The sequence below is a fragment of the Oryza sativa genome, chromosome 7 (assembly GCF_034140825.1).
Source record: "Oryza sativa Japonica Group chromosome 7, ASM3414082v1".
NCBI classification, from domain to species: Eukaryota; Viridiplantae; Streptophyta; class Magnoliopsida; order Poales; family Poaceae; genus Oryza; species Oryza sativa.
Genome location: NC_089041.1, coordinates 26,150,241 through 26,172,103, shown reverse-complemented (window position 1 = coordinate 26,172,103; position 21,863 = coordinate 26,150,241). Strand labels below are relative to the sequence as shown.

The 21,863-nt window shown below is 44.1% G+C and overlaps 4 protein-coding genes across 4 annotated transcripts; 1 reads left to right on the top strand and 3 right to left on the bottom strand.

The window, feature by feature from the left end:
- Positions 1-2,476: 2,476 nt before the first annotated feature.
- Positions 2,477-5,025, bottom strand: LOC4343969 (uncharacterized). Its single transcript, XM_015792112.3, has 5 exons — positions 4,711-5,025; positions 4,285-4,359; positions 3,556-3,695; positions 3,266-3,403; positions 2,477-3,185 (listed from the first exon to the last, which is right to left on the bottom strand). Exons 1-5 carry the CDS (start codon positions 4,946-4,948, stop codon positions 2,964-2,966), a joined length of 813 nt encoding a protein of 270 aa, XP_015647598.1. The 5' UTR covers positions 4,949-5,025; the 3' UTR covers positions 2,477-2,963.
- Positions 5,026-5,282: 257 nt separating this feature from the next.
- Positions 5,283-8,765, bottom strand: LOC4343968 (uncharacterized). The gene is made up of 12 exons (XM_015792111.3): positions 8,473-8,765; positions 8,273-8,360; positions 7,878-7,977; positions 7,722-7,795; positions 7,559-7,627; positions 7,359-7,436; positions 7,013-7,137; positions 6,843-6,915; positions 6,517-6,575; positions 6,056-6,433; positions 5,847-5,949; positions 5,283-5,751 (listed from the first exon to the last, which is right to left on the bottom strand). The coding sequence occupies exons 1-12, from the start codon at positions 8,574-8,576 to the stop codon at positions 5,539-5,541; spliced, it is 1,464 nt and encodes a 487-aa protein (XP_015647597.1). The 5' UTR covers positions 8,577-8,765; the 3' UTR covers positions 5,283-5,538.
- A 355-nt stretch (positions 8,766-9,120) lies between these two features.
- LOC4343967 (uncharacterized) lies at positions 9,121-14,052 on the bottom strand. Its single transcript, XM_015789188.3, has 6 exons — positions 13,742-14,052; positions 13,555-13,643; positions 10,929-12,842; positions 10,387-10,581; positions 10,155-10,306; positions 9,121-9,936 (listed from the first exon to the last, which is right to left on the bottom strand). The coding sequence occupies exons 3-6, from the start codon at positions 12,835-12,837 to the stop codon at positions 9,472-9,474; spliced, it is 2,721 nt and encodes a 906-aa protein (XP_015644674.1). The 5' UTR covers positions 12,838-12,842; positions 13,555-13,643; positions 13,742-14,052; the 3' UTR covers positions 9,121-9,471.
- A 257-nt stretch (positions 14,053-14,309) lies between these two features.
- Positions 14,310-15,254, top strand: LOC4343966 (uncharacterized). Its single transcript, XM_015789787.3, has one exon. It carries the CDS (start codon positions 14,345-14,347, stop codon positions 14,846-14,848), a length of 504 nt encoding a protein of 167 aa, XP_015645273.1. The 5' UTR covers positions 14,310-14,344; the 3' UTR covers positions 14,849-15,254.
- The last annotated feature ends 6,609 nt before the right edge of the window (positions 15,255-21,863 follow it).

The following is a 21,863-nucleotide window of genomic DNA, read 5'->3' as shown; positions in this document are numbered from 1 at the left end:
GAGACAGGCATTGGCCATGATCCCCCAACCTCAAGCTGCTTCCTCCACCCCCCCATCTTGGCCGTTGATTGGCATTGTATCAGATGCCGAGCCAGGTGGACGGCGGCGATCGCGGCAACGGCTCGCTGCGACTGGCGGCTGGGCCCAGGCCGGGTCGGGCCCACCTGGCAGGGAGAGATGTGAGCACGTTGGTGAGGGTCCCAGGTTTGGTTACCAGACAAGCATCTGGGGGCAGTCGTTTGGTTGCAGGAGCAGAGAACATATGGGTCATGGAGCCATTATGATTTTTTCGCCTCACTCACTCACTGTGGTCCTTGTCTGAAGCAGTTTTCTGTATCGACACATCTGTCATCACATGAGTGTACAGCTTCTCCTGTCCGTAGTCACCACCCATCATCTCACCATTCCGAATTTCGCTAAACCAAACCTTTTATTTTTTTTCTTTTGAAAGCGCTCAAGACGTGGGAACATGAAAATCGCATCAATTTAAATAGGATTTCAAAACAGATGAATGAATATAAGAAATAATGCCCATGGATGGTTCATAAGAAATAAAACGTAGTATGAGTTTTGGAGGAAGTTTGTCAGGTTAAGAGAGAATGTAGAGAGTGCATTTGACTTCTCAAAGGAATTCAGGATAAGAGTTTCAAAATTGCATTCCTTCAATCCAAAGGGCGCTATCCTAAGGATTTGAACATCCTCCAATCCAAAGGAGGCCTAGTCCAAACTGAGGCCCTGTTTACATTCCAACTTTTTTCTTCAAACTTCTAACTTTTCCGTCACATCGAACTTTCCTACACACATAAACTTTTAACTTTTCCATCACATCGTTCCAATTTCTTCAAACCTTCAATTTTAGCGTGGAACTAAACACACCCTGAATCCAAATCTTCTCATGCTGGTTGCCTGGTTAGTGTTTGCAGAAGTTCCAAGATCTCATAGTAGGTCCCAGCCAATGGACTAGTAGTAGACTAGGGGCTACTAGCTCTTGATGGCTAAGCAAGCTGTTCTGAATGTGTCCCTGGTTCGTCGCAGCGAGACGAAATGAATGGCGAGGCAGCCATCGTCGTCAGCATCAGTGATACTGGCCTCCATGAATGAATGCAAACAGTTAAAAGAAAAACAGATCAGCTTCTCCAATGTACCATTCTGCGCATCCAAGAGCAGGTTCTGAAGCTGGATTTTTCTTCAGCATTCATCCGACCACGCTGCTGAATCCGCTGTAAATAGATTGCCAATCTGATGGCGTAGCTTTGGCTAATTGAAATTGTGTCGGAGCTGAGAAATGAAGAATTAAATCGATTTAATTCTCCAGGAGTGAGCCCAATGGCGTCGTTGCCTTGATGAAAGCTGCCCCACGCCGCCATGGCGGCCGGATGACGTCATGACGAGGCTGGTAATTGGACCAGCCATGAATGGCCAGTGTGAGAGGTTAATCCAAAAAAAAAAAAACATAACCTAGTATGGAATTGGACATAATCGTATTTCGAATCTGGTCACTCCTATTCAAATTCGTTATACTAAATTATGTCTCATCAATATTAGGTTAAGTTTTTTTAAACGGAGGGAGTAACTAATAAGAAAAGAGAAGCAATTTACTTCATATTCCAACAACAGCTGGGATAGGGAAGTGGCACTAGTTGCTGCGATCGTGGAGGCTTGCCTGCGCTCACGAGCTCGAGGAGGCCAAGCTCGCCGGAGATGATGGTGCGGCGCCGAACCGTCTATCCCCGGCGACGGGGAGGGCGAGTGACGTCACGTGGCGCCGTTGACTGCCTGACCCCAGATGTCAGTGAGATGGCGCGGTCCAGCACTGGGCCATTCATGACCGTTGGATCGGACCTCAGCGTCCCAGATTGGCCGATGGATGGAGCTTTTGCATATAAAACCCCCCATTTGTACAAAATAGCAGGCTTCTCCTCAAGATTTGTTACGCCGTCGAGAGGTAGTCAGGTAGAGGAAACTTGGATTTTTCATTGGCAATTTACGAATTCGTAAGCTACTGCAAACGCCATGACTGCGATGCTGAAGCTGGAGGCTCTACCAGCAAAGGCCAGTGAAACAAATTTGGGTTAATTTGATATGTGCCATTGCAAATATACTTATTCAGATATACCATTATAATTCGTATATTTGTAACGATGTCATTTAAATTTTATAAAATTAGAACCATGCCATCATCATCATATTTTCCATCTTCTGCATGTGGGATTTTCAGAGGTTTGGAAGAAAATCGTTTTGGACAGCGACACGGTCTCCAAAAACACAACTTTGACTTCTTGTTTCTATAAAAATATTTATTGAAAAGTGATATATGTATACTTTTATAAAAGTATTTTTTCAAGACAAATCTATTCATATAAATTTTACATTTTCAAACTCAACAACTTGAGAGTCATTCATGATTTATATTCCTAAGGTTTGACTTAAACATTGTCCTAAACGACTTTCTTTACGAGTACGAAGGGAGTATGGATGATTTGAAACAACATTATTCATGCCCAGTAAACAATAGCTTTGGATGTTTTCTGTAGTATTTACAAAGTGTCAGAGCTAGAGGCACCACACAGAGAATGCACTTTGTTTTGCTCGGACAAACAAGAAGGTTACAAAATTACCCTAGCATAATTACAATTTCGCATGTAACAAGTATACATATCTGATAGTCATATCCCTTGCAATACAGTCCATCTGCTGGAAACAATGAATAGAGGATCTGCATAAAGAACTTTGATTGAATCACTGGGCTGCAGGTTGCAGCAGTTGGCCCAGATGGATTTCGCCGTTGGCCACATCTTTCTGCTCCATGGGAGAATTCTGGATTTCCAACAGTTATGATCCAATGTTTCCCTTGAGCTCATTTTTTCTTGCGTCAATATATATTCACTAAATGGAACTTTGGCGAAACCTTCTAGTATATGCTGGGAGAGGTGGATGGAATTTGTGAAAGAACATTTGCGTAGTTACTTTAGGAAATTTATGTTGTCGTCTTCATCTGTATCTAGCTCAAGCCCCTCAAGAGCTAGAAGTCTACTGATCTCTTTCTTCTTGTCTTCCTCTGCCTTCTTGCGCATAATATCCCTCTTCCGCAGGACAAGGGTATGCCTCTTTAGAGTGGTGCTGTAGAATTCCATGGATGCCTTCTTTTCCTTGGCAAACAGTTTCCTCTCCTCCTCAGGATCAATCTGGATCCAGTGCTTATAAAATCAGACCTAGATATAAAAAGCATGAAGATAACAATGACAAAGAAATGTTCTAATATTACCTTTGATCGTGAGAGACGGCGAGCACGTAATGTCATTTCCCGATGCTGTTGCTCAGCCCAAGCAGCTACTGCCATGTCACCACGTTGATCAAAAGCTTTTCGCTTTTTCATCACCCACTCCATCCATGCCTGAGAAGCCTGACGAATGGACAAAAAGAAGCTTTCAGAACAGAAAAGCCTCTATTGACTAAAATTTCTCTGCAATACATTTCAACACTCGCAATTTCAAATTATCAAAATGATATAGAAATTTGACACAATAATCAATAAGTGGCCAAAGAAACCCAGACCTTCATTGGATTCACATGATGCTCTCTGTCATATGACTTTCTCCTTTGGTCATCAATCAGTAGCTCATATGCTGCTTGGATTTTGATGAAGCGGGCTTCGGCAGTTTCCCCTTCCTCAAGGGTTCCCTTACCATCATAAACTAAGAGGACAAAATAATCAGATGGAATGAACAGAAAAAAAAAAACTATTGGGCCATGCATACCAAATAACATTAATTGGCCATGAATACCAAATAGCACTAATCAACTAAAAAGTGCCCTCCTGTATTGCCATGCACCAGTTTATTGCACACTTCACTTATTTATCAGCAGGTAAACTACCAACCTATCACTTCTCTTTGCTAGACATATTTTTTTTTGCCAGGCTTTGCTAGACATACTTTGGTTAGTCTTGAATTTATTTATCGGTGCATATTCCCTTTTGGCTTTTTAATAGGCTTGAAGAGGACCACTTAATTTTGATGCTTATGAATGGATGAATCATAATGTTAGAGTACATATTCTGCAACTCTACACTACCATAATTTTGTATAATTGTCCATTCCACTAAAATCTCATGCTAGATATATGCACACTTACACATGCAGAAATAGCTTTATGCTGCGCAAAGTATGCCAGGCAAGAGATCGGATTTTTTACAGGCTTACAACCAAAACTTGGCAAGATAGCAATAAACAGGAACAGAAGATTGCTTGATAGGAAAAGTAGAAATAACTGTAAAGAGCATACCATCAGGGTGATAGAACTTGGCCAATCGCCTGTATGCCGTCTTTATTGTCTCCTCATCTGCATCCCTGTCCAGCTCTTCGAACCATACACCGCACCAAAAAGACGCACCCATAAGTTTCACGGCTAATTCCATGTCCACACTACACAGTACATATCAAACTAAAATAAACTAGGGCACACTGAAACGATAAGAAACTAGCAACCAATCCACAATTTTGGCATCAAACAGCTAGATCAAACGATCAGATTCTGGCAACCAATCCCCAATACTGATCACCATTGAAGCTCCATCGTATCGAAGGCAGTGATAACAAAATCGATAATGTTCCACACTTCCACACAACAAAATCCCCAGGTACCAATCCTGATTCCAACTGCATATCCACTAGCTCTCACCAGCAGGGGGGGGCAATAGTGTCATCATACCGAGCGTCTCGTACGGTGATTTCTCCGAATCCCAGCTCGCTGCGCGCGTAGACACCCTCCTCCGCTCGCCCCCCGCGGCCCTCGCGACCTCGTCGAAGACGAACGCGGAGGGCGCCCTCCACGGGACGCGGAAGCTCCGACCGAGCGGCGGCGCGAGAGCGACCCGCCGACTGGAGCCTCCCGCGGCGGCGGCGGCGCAGGTGTGGAGTAGGGTGGAGATGGCTCGGAGGCCGCTCATCGCCGGCGACGCGGAGGGCCTAGGGTTAGGGCGCGGAGGAGGGGAGAGAGGTCGGAGCTTGGAGGCGCAGTTTTTCCGTCTTTTTTTTTTCCTTTTTGTGGTGAAATGGAGGGAACGCCTCGCGATGGTGACACGTGGATCACTTCTCTTCTCTAAAATTCAAATTAAAAAAAATGTAGGTGCGATTTATACCATTTCCTTTCTGATTACAGCGTGTATTTCACTCTTGCTGCAAAAGAACACACATACAGCAAATTTTTCAAGCCAAGTACAAGTATGATGTTCTTCATTTTGCTCATTTTGTAGTTGCAGGTGTGGAGAATGAGCATATGAATGAGCAGGCACATTTCAACTATATTTTTTTATTGGATAGGAAGTACTGTACAATTACATGTATATTTACAAATTGAAGGTGCTTTACAGATGCCAGCTGATCAATTACACCCTCTTCTCTGCATATTCATTGTCACAGGTTATGGTCAGTTCTGTACATCAACCAAAAACCTTATGATCAGCTGAAAGCCTATGCAGAGGCTTGCAGTGTCCTAAATTAACAGCCTGGCTTCAGAGAATACATGAGCGCCTAACCATCACTTCTTTTTGGAGCCAGTGCGATTGAAGGTGTGGGCTCTTTCCCATTGCGCAACGTCTTCAACCCGCGACGGTGGTGGTGGTAGGACGTCGCGCTCTACCATATCCCAGCCTTCTAAAATGTTGTCTGGAACTCCACCATGCTTCGTCGGTTTACCGCTATACAGGAAGCTCGTGTTGGAGTTCAGCAGGAGGTTGTCCAGAGAACTAGGCTGATTAAAGCAGAGATCCTATCAGTTGTGATGTAACCACATTGAAAGTATACACAATGTATAAAAAGCAAAAAGAAAGGCTACTAGTAGATTACCATTATAGCTGTGTTCACACTGTCCATCAGGCTGCTGTTAGATGAGATAGCGGAGCTCGCTTTCCATATAGATCTATTTAGTTGCTGTCCTTGCTTCTCTGACCTGCATGCAGAACAGAGAATTGAACTTCTGTTTTATTTTTGATAACCAAGAATATGCAATCATAGATACATTTATGCATTGTAATCCAATAACATGTTAATTATACCTTGAAGCAACGTTCGATTGAAGAGTTGTGCGAAGGACCTTTAATGATGATAGCATATGGAGCAACTTTGCAAATGCTTCAAAAGTAGAAAGATTGGATGGCACATCCATACCCAATGAGTTATAGTAATAGGTAGTAATGGCAGTAACACTTGTCTTTAGTAATGATATTCCTCTTTGCAAATCTTGGTGCCTCTCCATGGAGTGAGAAGATGCAATAGAGAAGTTAAAGCTATTGCTTCTCTTGGAGTCAAGAACCGATTTGTTGTCTGAATCAACAGATTGAACACCAAAGTTACCCGAACCACTTTCCGTCCATGAATTATCCTCACCAACAGAGCAATTATTTTTCCTAGGTATAAAAAGTGGGTAGACTTTGCTGAAAAGAAGAAAACATTATCACATCAGAATGTTTGTGTGTTGCAGAGAAAGAGATGTGCTGCACTTTCCCATATATACTACCTTTGGGACTGTCGTGTGCTCCAGTAGGAACTACGCTGCCATACACGTGAACACGAAGCCTAATAATACATTATAAAGAAATTGAATATATCAGCCATACAACCAACTGAATAATCGATTGAGAGCATATGCATATAAAAATCTAAACAAGCATCGCATGCAGAATATATTTGCATGAATTTGCATAAAAATGCCATGATCCTAACTAGTCTCAGACAGATTGTAAATGCATCCACATCTACAGCTACAGGACAAATATACTGAATCTCCCAATGTAGCATGCTAAAGCCAAGGGTTGATAGTCATGACACTGAATTTCATCTTACCCCAAAGCCAGATATGTGGAGGACAGGTGCGGCTAGGATAGGAACTACAATACTGAGGAGCTGTAACATGTACCTGGAACAAAAAGAAATAAATGTTAAGTTCCACAGAATTGAGAACCAAATACACATACTAGTATATTTCAATATATTATTATTATGCGCAGCTGTACCCCAAAGAAGCTGATAATTCTTCGGATGGAACTGAATGTGGGTCGAGACCACGAGGTAGACGAGCGTTGCATATTACATCATATGGACCATTGTAGCCATCATTCTGTTCGCCATCCTTAATAACCTACAGATTGAAATGAATACATACAAATCCTTATTAATGGAACTCCAGAGAATATTTAAACAATATTATCAAAAGGATTTTTTTTAGGTAACAAAATTTAATAATTGAACATGACGAAGAGGGCAAATAACAGCATAATACCACAAACATGTGAATTTAGACAGTGGAAAATGTAAATTTCAGTAGAAGCTACATGCTGTTAAAAACAATATAAAACTTACTCGTCGCAATGGGAACAATCTGCAAAGTTGCTTCATAGCTTTTGACTGCATTTTTAAATGCTCTGAGGTAGTTGCCATCTGCCAACAAAATATAAAGTCCTTCAGTAACAGGGAAAATAGGCCAGATAGATAATGGATAACAAATGAGGTCTTACTACACCAATCAAACAAGTAAAGAAGCAGAAGCAAATATGACTCACAAGACCCATCTGTGCTGCTTTCATGGCATTGGTGTGCATCACCGATGAATCATTTCGCTTCTTTTTCAGCTGGCAATGAGAAACAAGATATATGAAAGATAAGTAACCTGTCAGGGTTTTATTTTTTAATCAAAGGGAAACACTAAGAAAGACAGCCTCATACCGTGACAAAAGCCAAATTCAACAATGCCGTTCTCTCTCTGAGATCACGTGATGCCTGCTCAGCTTTCTTCTTCTCTGCAAGAACATCAATTCAATAATCAGAACTCAGTATCACTTATTGGCATCTTAACACATATGATGAGTACACGGTGTTAACCTATCGCATTTCGCCTTTTCAGTTCAGCGAGATGATCCCTCAGCTCCTTGATATCGTGTGCCTTGCTCACCCTCCAGTTTCTCTGCTCGTCCCCTTTCCTCTATAAACAAGTCAAAGATGCAGTCTTTCAGGATAATGGTCTAACCAAACACCAAAACTTTACAGCATACAGCTATTCAGACACAATCGATACAACCATTGCCATCCTAGTTTCAGATACACACTACGCCTCTCGACCCAACAAGATATTTTACACATGCAGAACTTATAACTAAACCCAGGTCATAGTCTCATAGAGTCCAAACTGAGGCATCATACGTGGAAACTAACCACCAAACGAGACCTAATTTGTTACAGTCTCGGGGGAATGGGGGAGAATTCAGGGCACCACCAACCTTGGCATCGAGGCGCGTGGCTATACGGGCGTTGAGGGAGTCGCGGAGATTCTTCATCATCCGCAGCTTCGCGTGGTATTCCGCCAGCCTGCACAAACCCCAAAATCCAACAGCACCATACAGAGTTAGGATCAATCCAAACACGGAGGCCATCAATCAACCTCTGATCGAATCAGGGGGGCACAAGTAGAACATCCTACTTGGAGTTCACGCAGGCCGAGCAGCAGGACGGGAGGTTGGATCCCTCGCAGAGCGCGCAGCAGCTGCTGGTGTTGCCGCCGCTGCCCCGCCGGGACGCCATCATCTCGAGGCCCCGCGCCCAATTCGACGGGGCAGGAGGAGAGGGGAGGGGTTAGGGAGGGCTTCCGCTGCCGGCAGCGTAATACGGGTCGCCGACTTCGCGGTGGCGGCGGCCGCGGCGAGGAGGGTTGGTTGGTTTGTTACTGCAAAGTCGCTTGCGTGAGGGAGGAGATGAGAAAGATAATTCTGGCGTAGAGAGAAGAAAAAGACTCGAGTTAGGAAAAAAGAGAGAGAAAACTACGAGGAGTCGGAGACCCGTTCCTCTTTACGGTTCGAATTGGGCCGATAAACCGGTAAAAGTACATGGGCCGTGGCCCATGGACGAGTTCTTTGTGAAGCCTATCTTAAGCCTTGCAAACTTGCAAAGAATTTATGCAGATGTTTTTTACTTTAGTTTTTGCGAGAACAAATTTAGAGGCTCATTTTTACAGTTTTTTGTGTGCATTTTCATTCAAAATCACGCCGTGATTTATTAGAACAAAACACAAATAGAACCACCTAGTTTTTATCTTCTTTTGTGATGAAGCAGCATGCAGCCATCCACCCAGTTCAGAAGAACGGATTACAAAACATTGCCAGGTTCACAAACGGAACCAATAGTTTGCGCGACGAGTTTAGGGGGGAAATGCTGCGACTTAGCACATATGCATTCCCCCAGTTCATCAACATTGAAGGTAAGCATCGTCTCCATCGATCAAAAGGTGCACAATTAACATACAATCCAGATCGGCATGGGCGAGCAACAGCTAACAGTTTCGGAGATGCAGAAAACTACACCTAGTTGTATGTACAACCAAAATGACCTTCTCGGCTCTCAAGACCTAACCCTTGCAAAAGCCTCTTCAAGTGTCAAATTGTACCACTCATGGCAGCAGCAGCAGCAGCAAATTTGAGCCACCCTACGCTGCCTTCTTCCCTTTGCCGCGTGCTGCAAGCTTGGCAGATACCACCTCTTCTGAAACAGGCATGTAGTAGATCCTCGGAGAGGCCTGTGTCTTCCTAAAGAGATCATCAAGAGTCACCACCACAGGTGGTTCTGGGTTCTTTGGAGCGGGCGGAAGCATCTCCCTCGCTGGTGCGTTGTTGAAGGTTGGAAGCCTAGCAAGTGCTGGTGGTGTGGGTAATAGCCCCCTTGATGTATCAGCAGCATGAGGAGGCATGATTTGGTTGGCCTTGGATTGGTGGGAAGGTGCTGTAGCTGCTGTGGGGTTGATAGGTGCTGGAGGTGGGGGAGGGGGTTCAAGTTTGGCCTTCACCTCATGTGGATCAACGAATTCAGCAACTAAGGAACTGCCATTGTTTGGAGGCCATTGGAGATTGTAAACAGCATTCCTGGTAGCCAGAGCTTCCTCCACCGAAGAGAACTGAAAATCAGTGTGGACAAGAAGACAAATCAATACAATTATACCGTTGCAAATTACAAAGAGTACAGACAGCAATATGATGAAATGCTTTGAAGCCTGAAGTAATTATACTGAAAAAGAATGCAGTGTGGAAATGCCATAGTAATTTATAAGCATGAATGCACTTTTGATAATATTCTGCAGATGTAACATAATATATTTGCAAGTTAAGGACATACTGTGACATAGCAATGAGTCTTGATAGGATCCATCCAAAAGCTACAAACAGATCCAGTTTTACCAAGAAGCTCTTGCACAGCTTTCAAAGTGAACGGGCGCACAAATCGATCGATTCTCAAGGAAGTTGTTGCAGGTTTCTGAGGCGGTGGTACTGAAATATGAATAGGCAAGAGATGAATTTGGTAACAATGGTGAAGTATATACTTTACTAAAAAGGAAGAGAAACCTCACCCATCCTCTCCTTCGGAGAATTTCCACGTGCTGTTGAATCAGACCTGCCAAAAGAACGTCTTCGAGCAGGCGGGTGTACAACTTTAGAAGCATCAGAACCACTTAGTTTGGAAGTTGCTTGCTCAGGTTTGACATCATCCACATTCCATAGGCGCTGACGTTTGATTGGCTCATTATTTGCAACAACTTCTTGATCTGTGCATTCAACAGTGAGTTAAAACAAAAAATAGAGACCATTTCAACCTTATATCAATTATTATCAACTTGAGGACTGAAGCATGTGAAATTATGATGAGAAATCTTACTTAAGTAATTTTAAAAAAGTGTATACACAGAAAATGTAAAAGAGCATAAAAAGGGTACAATTGTTCCATAGAACATACTAGTATCAAACAGTAGATATAATGCACTTCACTCCGGACACTTACAGATCTCAGATAATGTGCATCAAAGCATAGAAAAAAACAAATGAAACAAAAGCAGAAAGGTGTCATCATAACACTGCAAAAATGACTGAACACTGTAAGGGGATGAAGACAGACCTTCAGCTTTCCTCTTTTCAGTCGGCATTACTGGCTTCTCTTGACTTATAGCTTCCTTTTGATCTACAGATGAACCCTCAGTGACAGTATCAAGGAGGATCACCTCTTTTACCACATGCTCTAAGGTGACATCATTCTTTCCTTCGAGATAATCAGGTTTTGTATTGGAATCCACGTGCTTAGTTTCCATCACATCCTCCTCCATTGATTCATCTCCTGAACTCACATGTTCAACTTTTGTATTGGAATCCACGTGCTTAGTTTCCATCACATCCTCCTCCATTGATTCATCTCCTGAACTCACATGCTCTAAGGTGACCTCACTCTTTCCTTCGAGATAATCAGGTATTGTTTTGGAATCCATGTGCTTAGTTTCCATCGCATCCTCCTCCATTGATTCATCTCCTGAACTCCTATCCAAATTTAGTTTTTCAGGATAAATACTATCAGGACTGCCTTCTTTCTTTTTCAAGCTCATATCAGTATCTTGCAGAGACATGTCGATCAGAGATATCTCTTTGTCATCATCTGGTGTCTGCAAATCATCACCAACGGAGGAGGGATTGCTGGATGATGGCTTGACAATATCCTGCTTAGACTCTAGTCCTAAATCAAAATTGTCAGCGTTCATGTTGCCTTCTACATTGTCGTTTTTATTGACTAGTATATCATCAGGAGAAATTGACACACACTTAATTTGAGACTCTAGATCTTGGTTGACTTCAGATACCTGATCCTTTGGTCCAGACTGCTCGGGTTTGCAGTCAGTGCTTATGTGGTCAGAATCCTTTTGGTCCTTCTCATACATTAAATCATTCTCATTGGAATCTTTCTTAAGAATCAGGCTCTCTGTAATCATTTCCTCTGCACTTGCAACAGCGTCAGCATGTGACAAAATAACATCAAGATGTGATGATTTCGTTTCCTGTTCTAGAATCTCACAGCCTATACTGACACATGGTTCACCTTTAGCAGATGATTCCTCCAACTTGGTATTAGTACTGGTATCATCAGATGATATGTCATCAACAGTCATTTTCTTGCTGCTGCCATTGTCTGGAGTCTTCTCTGCAATGACCTCACAATGAATTTCAGCATGTGAACATACTTCCTTCACCACATTACTGTCACTTGGAACAGATTCTGGATCACCTTCTTTAGTTGCTTCTGCATCACCTAGAGAATTTTCATTAGTTCCGGCCACATCAACTAGAGGGGCCTCACTGACCTCTGTAACAGCAACTAGAGCCTCCGGACTAACCTCTGCAGCGGCAACAACTGCTTCCTGACTAACTTCTGTAGTAGCAATTGCACTATCTTTACTAGCTTCTGTAACAGAGACAAGGCCTTCATTCTTTGCAGCAACCTCAGAAGGACCTTCATCAACATTTTGTTCCGTTGAAGCCTGGATACCAGATGCATCAGCTAAAACAAGAGTTCCGTCCTCTGTACTAGCTTCTGTAACAGAGGCAAGGCCTTCATTCTTTGCAGCAACCTCAGCAGGACCTTCATCAACATTTTGTTCCGTTGAAGCCTGGAAACCAGATCCATCATCTAAAACAAGAGTTCCGCCCTCTGTACTAGCTTCTATAACAGAGACAAGGCCTTCATTCTTTGCAGCAACCTCAGCAGGGCCTTCATCAACATTTTGTTCTGCTGAAGCCTGGAAACCAGATGCATCATCTAAAACAAGAGCTCCGTCTTGTGTCTGATTCTCCACAGGGGGAGTTCCATTGACTGTTTCTTCCCCGCCATCAATAACCTCCCCCTGAAGGGCCTCAGCAAGCCTCTTCACAAGATCATCCTTCAAACCTTTAATAGATAGATCCCTCCTACGGAGCTCATCCTTCAATTCAGTAACCTTCCACTCATCAATTGGTCGGTCATTCAGCACAGGACACGTTGACATTGTGACTGCCAAAAATTCACACTTATCACAATCAAAGTGGCTATACAATTAAATAGGAACAATGTGCAGCCTTCTAACATGTAGAACTGGAAATTACAGTTATAATGAAACAAGAACAGACTGAATAACTGTAATCTTCAGTTGAAACTGCACAAGTATGTATATAGTTAAGTCATGCCATGTATATGCATTCTTGCATTAGGAATTCTGATGAAGTAGCAGTTTATATGCAGACAAAATTTGTTCTTCAAAAGATCCAACTCCCAGATTCTGGTGAAAAATTCCTATACTGATATGCTCCATGTCAAAACAGAATTTTACATTTGATACGAGCTGTATGCTAAGTACAAGGGAGAAACAGCTGAGAACAATTCCTATATTAAGCATGAAAACATTACATACGACATTTCCGCACACAAGGAACATGCAAAACAACATGAGGCAGTTAGAGACTTCACTTTAGCAGCATACCCGAAACACATATACACATAACGCATTGCAGACGTCTCCGATTACTTTCAGGTTTCAACCCCAATCACAAGTGATCCCCACCTAAATCCCTAACCCCCAACTTGATAATACATTTACATGCAGCGTAATGATGCCAGTCTAGAACCCTAGATTGTGCTCTAAAACATAATAAGGAATATCAAATGGACCCTCAAGTAAAACCCTAAACATCGGCACATCGCAAACGGACGGAAGCTCGCAGCTCACCTAGCAACAACACCAACGCAGAGTCACAGAGAAATCTCAACAGTGTACGGAGCGAATCACCACCTTTCTCCCAAACCGCAAAATCCAACCTACAAGCCCGCAGCAACCGGATCAAAACCCACCACCCAAAACAAAAACCCCAGAACAAACGCAAACGCGCACACGAAGAGAAACGATTTCCACCGACCAGCAACTCCAGGAATCCACCGATCCCCCACGCGCCACCTGAAATGGAAAACAAAAAAACCGAAAAAAATGCACCAAAAAAATCCCAGAAAAAAAATCGCAAGCGGATCGAAAGCCTCTCGATAAGAGCGGGAGGCCTCCGCACGATCGGAACACGCGATCCCACCCCGCCGCGGCGGTTTCGATCTCTACGAGGGTTTTTGCGCTTTTGTTGCTCTCCGCTCCGCTCCGCCGAGGCGTGCGAGAGGAGAGAGAGAGAGAGAGAGAGAGAGAGAGAGACTGGCGCTCGGGGGGAGTCAGGACTCAGGAGGCAGTGTGTTGTGGAGTCGTATGGCGAGTCCTTGTCTCGGAGCGGAACAGCCACTACTCTCAATGACAGGTGGGCCACGGTATGCGGAAAATACGCCTCCGGTAGCCGCAGAGAAAAACTGAAACCCGCCTTCGAGCCTACGAGGCTCGTCCTAAACGGGCCAGAACGAATACGCTTTCGTGATCGGAAGGCGGAATGGTTGGGGCTACGTGTTTGTGTTCTCGTATAAGGGTCGTGTCGAATGGGCCAAAAAAACCCTAACCCCTCACCACGTAATTCCCGGGATTTACCGAAATGCCACTCTTCGCTTCCAAATTCGCGCCGCTGATCCCCCGGCTCCGCCGCCTCTCCACCGCGGCGGCGGCGGCGACGGCGACGGCCGCCGGGGAGGACCCGAAGCTGTCGCGCATAGCGGACCAGCTCCTGGAACTCTCCCCTGCCGAGCTCGACGACTACTCGGCGCTCCTGCGGCTCAAGCTCCGCCTCTCGCTCACGTCGAGCGCCGCATCGGGGGCCGCGGCCACTGGCGCGGCCGGAGACGCCGCCTCCGGCTCCGCCGGCGCGGAGGAGGCCGCGGCGGTGAAGACGTCGTTCGATGTCAAGATCGAGAAGTACGAGGCGGCGGCGAAGATAAAGATCATCAAGGAGGTGCGCGCGGTGACGGACCTGGGGCTGAAGGAGGCGAAGGAGCTCGTGGAGAAGGCGCCGGTCGTGGTGCGATCCGGGCTTCCCAAGGAGGAGGCCGAGGCGCTCGCCGCCAAGCTCAAGGCCGCCGGCGCCGCCGTCGCGCTCGAGTGATCCCGAGCGGAAGAACGGGTTCGCCCTTTTTATTTTTGGTTCCTACTGTTATCCTTAGATCGAAGATGCTACGCTTGTGGGTGCCTTGGTTTGTTTGGATTGAAATTCGATGCAATTGGGGCAATTGATCAGGTGTATAAGAAGATGCAGGTCTTGATTGCATTGTTGTAGCTTGCCTAGTTACTGATTTATCTTGTTGAATCACGCAATAATGTCTATTTTAGTGGTCTGGGATCACTGGATGGTATATCTGATTAGCTGAATTGACTTGTCTGGGGGGGCTTACAGAGATACAATTGTAGTTGGCTCTACTGTATCGAGTGATTCGCATATGGTTAGCTTCAGTTATTTGTTGCTTTGGAATGTCACCAGAATGAAAAGCCTCCTCTGTCTTTGTTCTTGTGCACCAGGATGCTAGCTTCAGTTATTTGGAGTACTATCTTGTAATCATATTGTGGAAGGCAAAGCTTAAATCTGCTCATATAGCTGCCATGTGAATTAATGTTTTAGATAGTACATTTCACTTGTTCATCTGAAGAAAACTAGAGATGTATTGTCTGTTTAACTGGTTTTGTTGGGTATTGAAATATGATTAGTTCATTTCAATGTAAGACTTCTGATGCCATGGATAGAGTATAGGTCTAGAATTTTTTGAACAGTTCTGAAAATTTTGGTCCACAGACATTACTTTATGAATATGCCGTGACAAAAATAAAAGTGAAAACTGCTTAAGCAATAAGCGTCTTTTGCCTCCTCGTTTCTTCAAAACATTGTTGTGTCCCTTTAATTTTTGATAATTTAATGCTTATCCCTTAGCTGGGCCTTTTTTGGTGCAGTGTTCTTGTGTGCCTTGAGTTGTTTGAATTGGAATTTCGATGGGATTGGGGAAATTGAGCAGGTGCATATTCTTATGCAGGTCTCGATTGCATTGTCGTTGCCTTTTCACTTTGAAATACTGTGATTTGTATACGCGTTTCGCTGTGATTTATTGGCTACTCATTTGGGGAGAGACCTTTCTGCTATTGATTTATTGTTGATTTTAGCTCTGTCCATGATGCCATTTCTCACTATTGCCTGGATTCTATCAGATTTATAGTTTGTACAATATTGGTATGCCCCCTTCAGAATAAAGTAAAAAATGCAGGCATGCAGACTATTGTTCTGAATGATGCAGAAAGGCATATTTGAGCTTTGGCCACAATTACAACAGAAGCGGATTATAATACGAGTAAATAAATGATATGAGTGGAACTTTCGGTTCTGCAAATTGAGCATTTTCTGTACCTTTATATGAAATTCAAACATATAATTTAGGCTTAGGCCTGGGAATCCCACCAGCTTGATGCTGTTGGTACAGCACTAGACTGAATCTCACACAAAGCTACTATGAGCTGAAATAAATCAATAGTAGGCAACATTAGTTGTGTTGATGGGTAAATAAACGAATCGTGCCTAATTGTCTTCAGTCTGCCCCTCAAAATGTCTCATTTTCCCATATTCAGAAACAATGCCAATTCAAACTGACTAACGGTTGTGTAGCAATTCACATGGCACATCTAAGCCAGAAGAAAGCCACAGGATGCAGCTAACAGGCAACACGTTTAGGTGACAGCCAACAAGTGAATTTGCCTCTGGCAATGGCCTTCTTTAACGAAAGTAACAAGATGGACCACGCGAGAAACTTTGTATAAATCATTAGCAGAGTAAGGTGGTACACAATCGCACAAGCAGCTACCGAATTTTGGTACAATCATATTTGGAAAGAAGAAAAGAATCCTTGGAGCCCCAAAATAATTACGTAGCAAATTAATAAAAAATGGGAAAACCCAAAAGCCAAAAGAATGAAACAACATCAACTGAAATTAATAAAAAATGGGAAAACCCAAAAGAATGAAACAACGTCAAGTGAACTACAAAAGGCTTCGCGGCATATGGTGAGGATGTCAGTGGACCGCATGGTGATGGACCAATTGTGGCGCCAAATCCTCCCATCTCAACTCCTAACCACGGTCACATCCAGCATCCTAAGTAGGGAATTAACATAATCCGTTAAAATTTGTACAAGATCAAATAGAAGATGCAGGCGTTCTCGTATCATCCTCTGATCTCTTCATTTGTACAAATGGAAATAGAAGGTGCAGGCTTTCTCGTATCATATCCTCTGATCTCTTCATACTGGGGGGCAGGGGCACCTCCTCCATCATTCCCTTCTGTGTAACAGGAAGCTGAGAGGAAAAAAAAATCAATCGGATCAATACGAATTCACGGATATGAATACTGAGTAAAAGAAATATAACAGAGACTCACGAGAATGATGACAAGTGTACCGATGAGCACGACGGTCGTCATGACGGTGAAGATGACCCACTCAATGCTCTGAACACCATATCTATCAACATTTCGAGATTTGGATGAACATTGAAGAAATAAAAACATATAGATAGCCTCCTTGGGAGTACCTGGAAGAATGTAGCGACCTCAGAAAATACGACTCGATCGAAACGAGGAAGACAAGTGGCATCAGCCAAGATGCTACTCGGGTGAGTGAGTATAGATCAGGGAGACGCCTCATGGACAGATGCGACACAATCATGAGGTAACATCCCGCAACACCCAAAAACTCCAAAGCAATGCTCGCGAGGCCAACTGGATGGGTCGTCTTCCACCTATCTGGCCCAGTACCGATGCCGAACGCTCTCTCCGGTGTGCAACTGACTCCGGCCTCGATCGGATGGACAAGGGAAATAAGTCCACGTCCATTCAGACTGAGTCCGACCACAATGCCGTAGAGAAAGGTGGCGCTCACAAACGAGGGAGAAAACACGCTGTCCACTCTACCCAGCAAACGGGCCTCGTTCTTACAACCTAGTGATTTTGGTTTAGAAAAAAAAAAAGATGAGCGAATGAGAAATCCTTCATGCCGTATAGATATAGTATAGAGAGATGGGAGTAGAAAACAACAGTAACGGTGAAAAGAAGCAGAAAACAACGACGTAAAGAAAAGCCGGCTAAAATCGATCAGTTCCTAGCGAGCAGCATCGGAGAGCGAACTAAAATCAGCGATCGAGAAAACACCCAGATTCTTCAGACCAGACACACAGAAGGGAGCAAACTTGCGCAGGCTCAACAACATCAGATCGTTCACGCGCACCACACTACACCACATGGTAAAACCCAACACACACAGTAGAAACATCAGTTCTTTCACGCCCGCGAGAACACGGGAGAAACTCACCCAAGATCGGATCAAATCGTCTCCACACACAACGGAGAAAAAGAAAACAACACCGCCACACAAGTACACAACACCAGTACCAGTACGCGTAGCAATGGATAAGAGAAACACGACGCCACTAGGGCTGGACGAAAAGCTTGTGACTTGTTAGCTCGCTTGGCTCATGACGAGCTCGGCTCGACTTGACTCAACTCGGCTCATTACGGTTTTGAAACGAGCCGAGCTACAGTTTCAGCTCGTTAGGCATAACGAGCCAGCTCGCTCGCGAGCTTAACGAGCTTACACATAGAGATAAGATAAATCAGTAGGACACCTATGGCCCATAAACAAAGCCCCATGACAGCCCAAGTACATTAGTCACCCGTGCATGCGTCTACCGAACAGAATAGTATCGCTTCCCCTTCCTCTCATCTATCTCCAAACTCCAATCCAGATCGAGTCGCCGTCGGCCACTCCGAGCTGCCGCACCAGCGCTGCTCCCTGTCTCCATCCTGTGTTGCCATCGGCCATGCATCCTTGTCAGTCATGACCATGGATGATGGAGCATGAAGAAACGAAAGGATGCTTTCTGCTCTCTACTTCTCTGTCACAGTAGGAGGCTTTTCTGATTTTGCTTTTCGTGGTGAAAGATTTCGGTGTTGTTGTGTTAGAGTTTCTTGATGGGAGATTGTAGACTTTTTCTTATATCTTTTGATAATTTCTCAGATAATTTTGGAGCCATTTCATGTTGCTGCTGCGTTCTCTACTTCTCTGTAGCATACTAGTTCTGGCTCGCGAGCCTAACGAGCTGGCTCGAGCTTTCAAACGAGTCGAGTCGAGCTGCTCGTTAGCCGGCTCGTTATCCGAGCCGAGCCGGCTCGCTATCCACCCCTATACGCCACACAGACCAAGGAATCTTAGTCCGAGTTTAGTTCTAGATTTTTTCTTCAAACTTTCAATTTTTCCATCACATTAAAACTTTCCTACACACACAAACTTTTAACTTTTCCATCACATCGTTCTAATTGCAATCAAACTTTTAATTTTTGCGTGAAATCAAACTTCCAACACACAGGGTGTGTTTAGTTCACGTCAGAATTGAAAGTTTGGTTGAAATTGGAATGATGTGACGGAAAAGTTGAAAGTTTATATATATAGGAAAGTTTTGATGTGATTGAAAAATTGGAAGTTTGAAAAAAAATGGAACTAAACCAGGCCTTACTGAGGCGAGCCATCTCGGTGGTGGTGCAGGACTGGAGTAGGGAACGAGCTCCTCTTCCTCTACGTTAGAGGGACATCCCACGTCGCATCTCCGTTCATTCAGCATCCAACGGTAGCTAGGCTTCCTGGTGCCGGATCCCCATCTTGGTTTGCTTGCGAATTTCCTAGTTGCTGATTTACCGATGGTGTCGACTGTCGAGGGTGGTTTTGCTTTGTTCTTGCTTGGGCTGGTATATCTTGGTTTTTTTTTTTTTGCTTTCTGTTTTAATCTAATCTAGTGGCTTGGAGCCTTGGATATTTTTTCCCTATTTATTAGAAGTATCACCAACTGTTTGTGTACGTTTCCGTAGATGCTGCAAATGTTGATGTATTCCATAATCTGCTTGAACTTCTTGGATTCCTTGAAAGCCTTGTCACTCCATGAGCTGGAGAAGACTTCGGCAGGGTGACGCGCATAGGTTGAGCGACACGGCGGCTAACTGTGAGGTGGCGCCGCCCTGGATGAAGAGCACCTCGTGGGTGTCAGGCACGGTGAGGAGCGAGTGAAGATCAGCCCCAGCCTTATTAATAGCGGCATCAAAGTCCTTCGCACGATGGCTCATCTCCATGATATGCTCATGCCAGAGCCACGGTAGTCGACGAGCTTCGCCTACGCCTTCTGGATGACATAGCGCTCGGGTGGCTGGGCCGGCGACGAAGTTGTAGAATCGCGGTCGGCGGAGAGGAAGACAGTGCGGCTGCGCGGGCGTGAACCGCCAACCTCACGCGGAGGGTGCCGTCGTGGGATATTGTGCCGCCGCACCGGCGGTGAAGGACATGCTGGCCAACGAGCGGCGAGTTGGGCTGAAAGTGTGCCTGTTTGTGGGCCAACCAGGCTTCTCATATGCTATACCCGCTCTCTACCGTCAGATGTTGAATGAACGGAGATGCAATGTTGGACGTCCCTCTAACGTAGATTCCTCTACGTTAGAGGAGCACGTTCCGGAGGAGGGGGGCGAGGAGAGTTGGGAGGCTGGTGCTAGCTACGCAGACAAATAGGAGGTGCTTGTAGAAAAAGAAGAGAAGAATCCACTTCTCTTCGTCGTCCCACTTCCTCCAAAGCCAGCTGTTATTTATTTGGGTGGTGTGTGTCAGGAGGCGGGTAGACTCCCACCGAATTCGAAAATTTGGAAAAAAAATCTTGGAAATGACTCCTGCCAAATTCGAAAATTTGGAAAATTTTCGAAAGTTTAATTTGGTTCCTTTGCTGCTGTAGCGTGTGACGAACGAGTTTTCCTTTTGTAGCTGTACTTTATCTGCACATGTTAAGACTTAAGAAGCCCATTTCAGATTTTTGGCATTGAGCAGACTGACATGATCAGCGCTAGCGGGCGCATTTTACTTTGGAGAAAGCTCCGAACCGATGCCCAGAAACTTTCTTATTAAAGCTTTGCAACATGGTTTAGAGCAAGTTTAATAGTATATAGCCAACTACTAGCTTCAATTCATTTATAGTCAATCTAATAGCTTATTTATACAATAGTTACATACTATACTATTAATACCTGGTCCCACATGCCATACACACGCTGCGTCTTGGAGTCCGTGCTACAGCTGACTACAAATATGTAGCCCGCTGCCCTTCTCTCTCATCATTTATCTCCTTAAAATATATTTACAGCTGGCTTATAGCCTGCTATTGTACCTGCTCTTATATGAAGGCACTTAGAGCAGGTATAATAGCAGGTTATTAGCCAGCTGCAAACATATTTTAATGAGATAAACGATGGGAGAGAAGAGCAGCGAGCTACAGATCTGTAGCCACTGCAGCACGAACTCCAAGACACACAGTGTGTATGATAGGTGGGACCATATATTAATAGTATAGTAAGTAACTATTGTATAAATTAGCTATTAGATTGGTTATAGATGAATTGGAGCTAGTAGTGGGCTGTACTATTAGACTTGCTCTTAGGGTGTGTTTAGTTCACACTAAAATTAAAAGTTTGGATGAAATTGAAATGATGTGATGAAAAAGTTGGAAGTTTATGTGTGTGTAAAAGTTTTGATGTGATGAAAAAGTTAAAAGTTTTAAGGAATATTTTGGAACTAAACACGGCGTTAACTAATATTTGCAGCACCAGCACGATTTGAAGATTACGGTCCAACTCCCCCCCCCCCCCACCACACCCAAATTAGGATTGGGGCGTAACAGGTTGCGGATATGCTATATAAGATACGTATGCAAAAAAAACTAGTAAACATCATGTAAGGCACAGTTCCATTTGCTGCTTCGTTTTAGTTCAAAATTCTAAGAACACATAATGTCACCGTAGCAGAAATAACCATGTACAAAAGCATAGTATCGCAAAATTCAGCCGGAGACTATCAGCCCCCGAGTTGATAAGCACATCAGCCTAATTTGATCCTCTCACACTTCCCTAATAGCAAGTTTAATAGTATAGCTCACTACTAGCTCCAATTAATCTATAGCCAATCTAATAGCCAATTTATACAATAGTTACTTACTATACTATTAATATATGGTCTCACCTGTCATATACACATTGCGTCTATAAATTCATGCTGCAGCTGGCCACA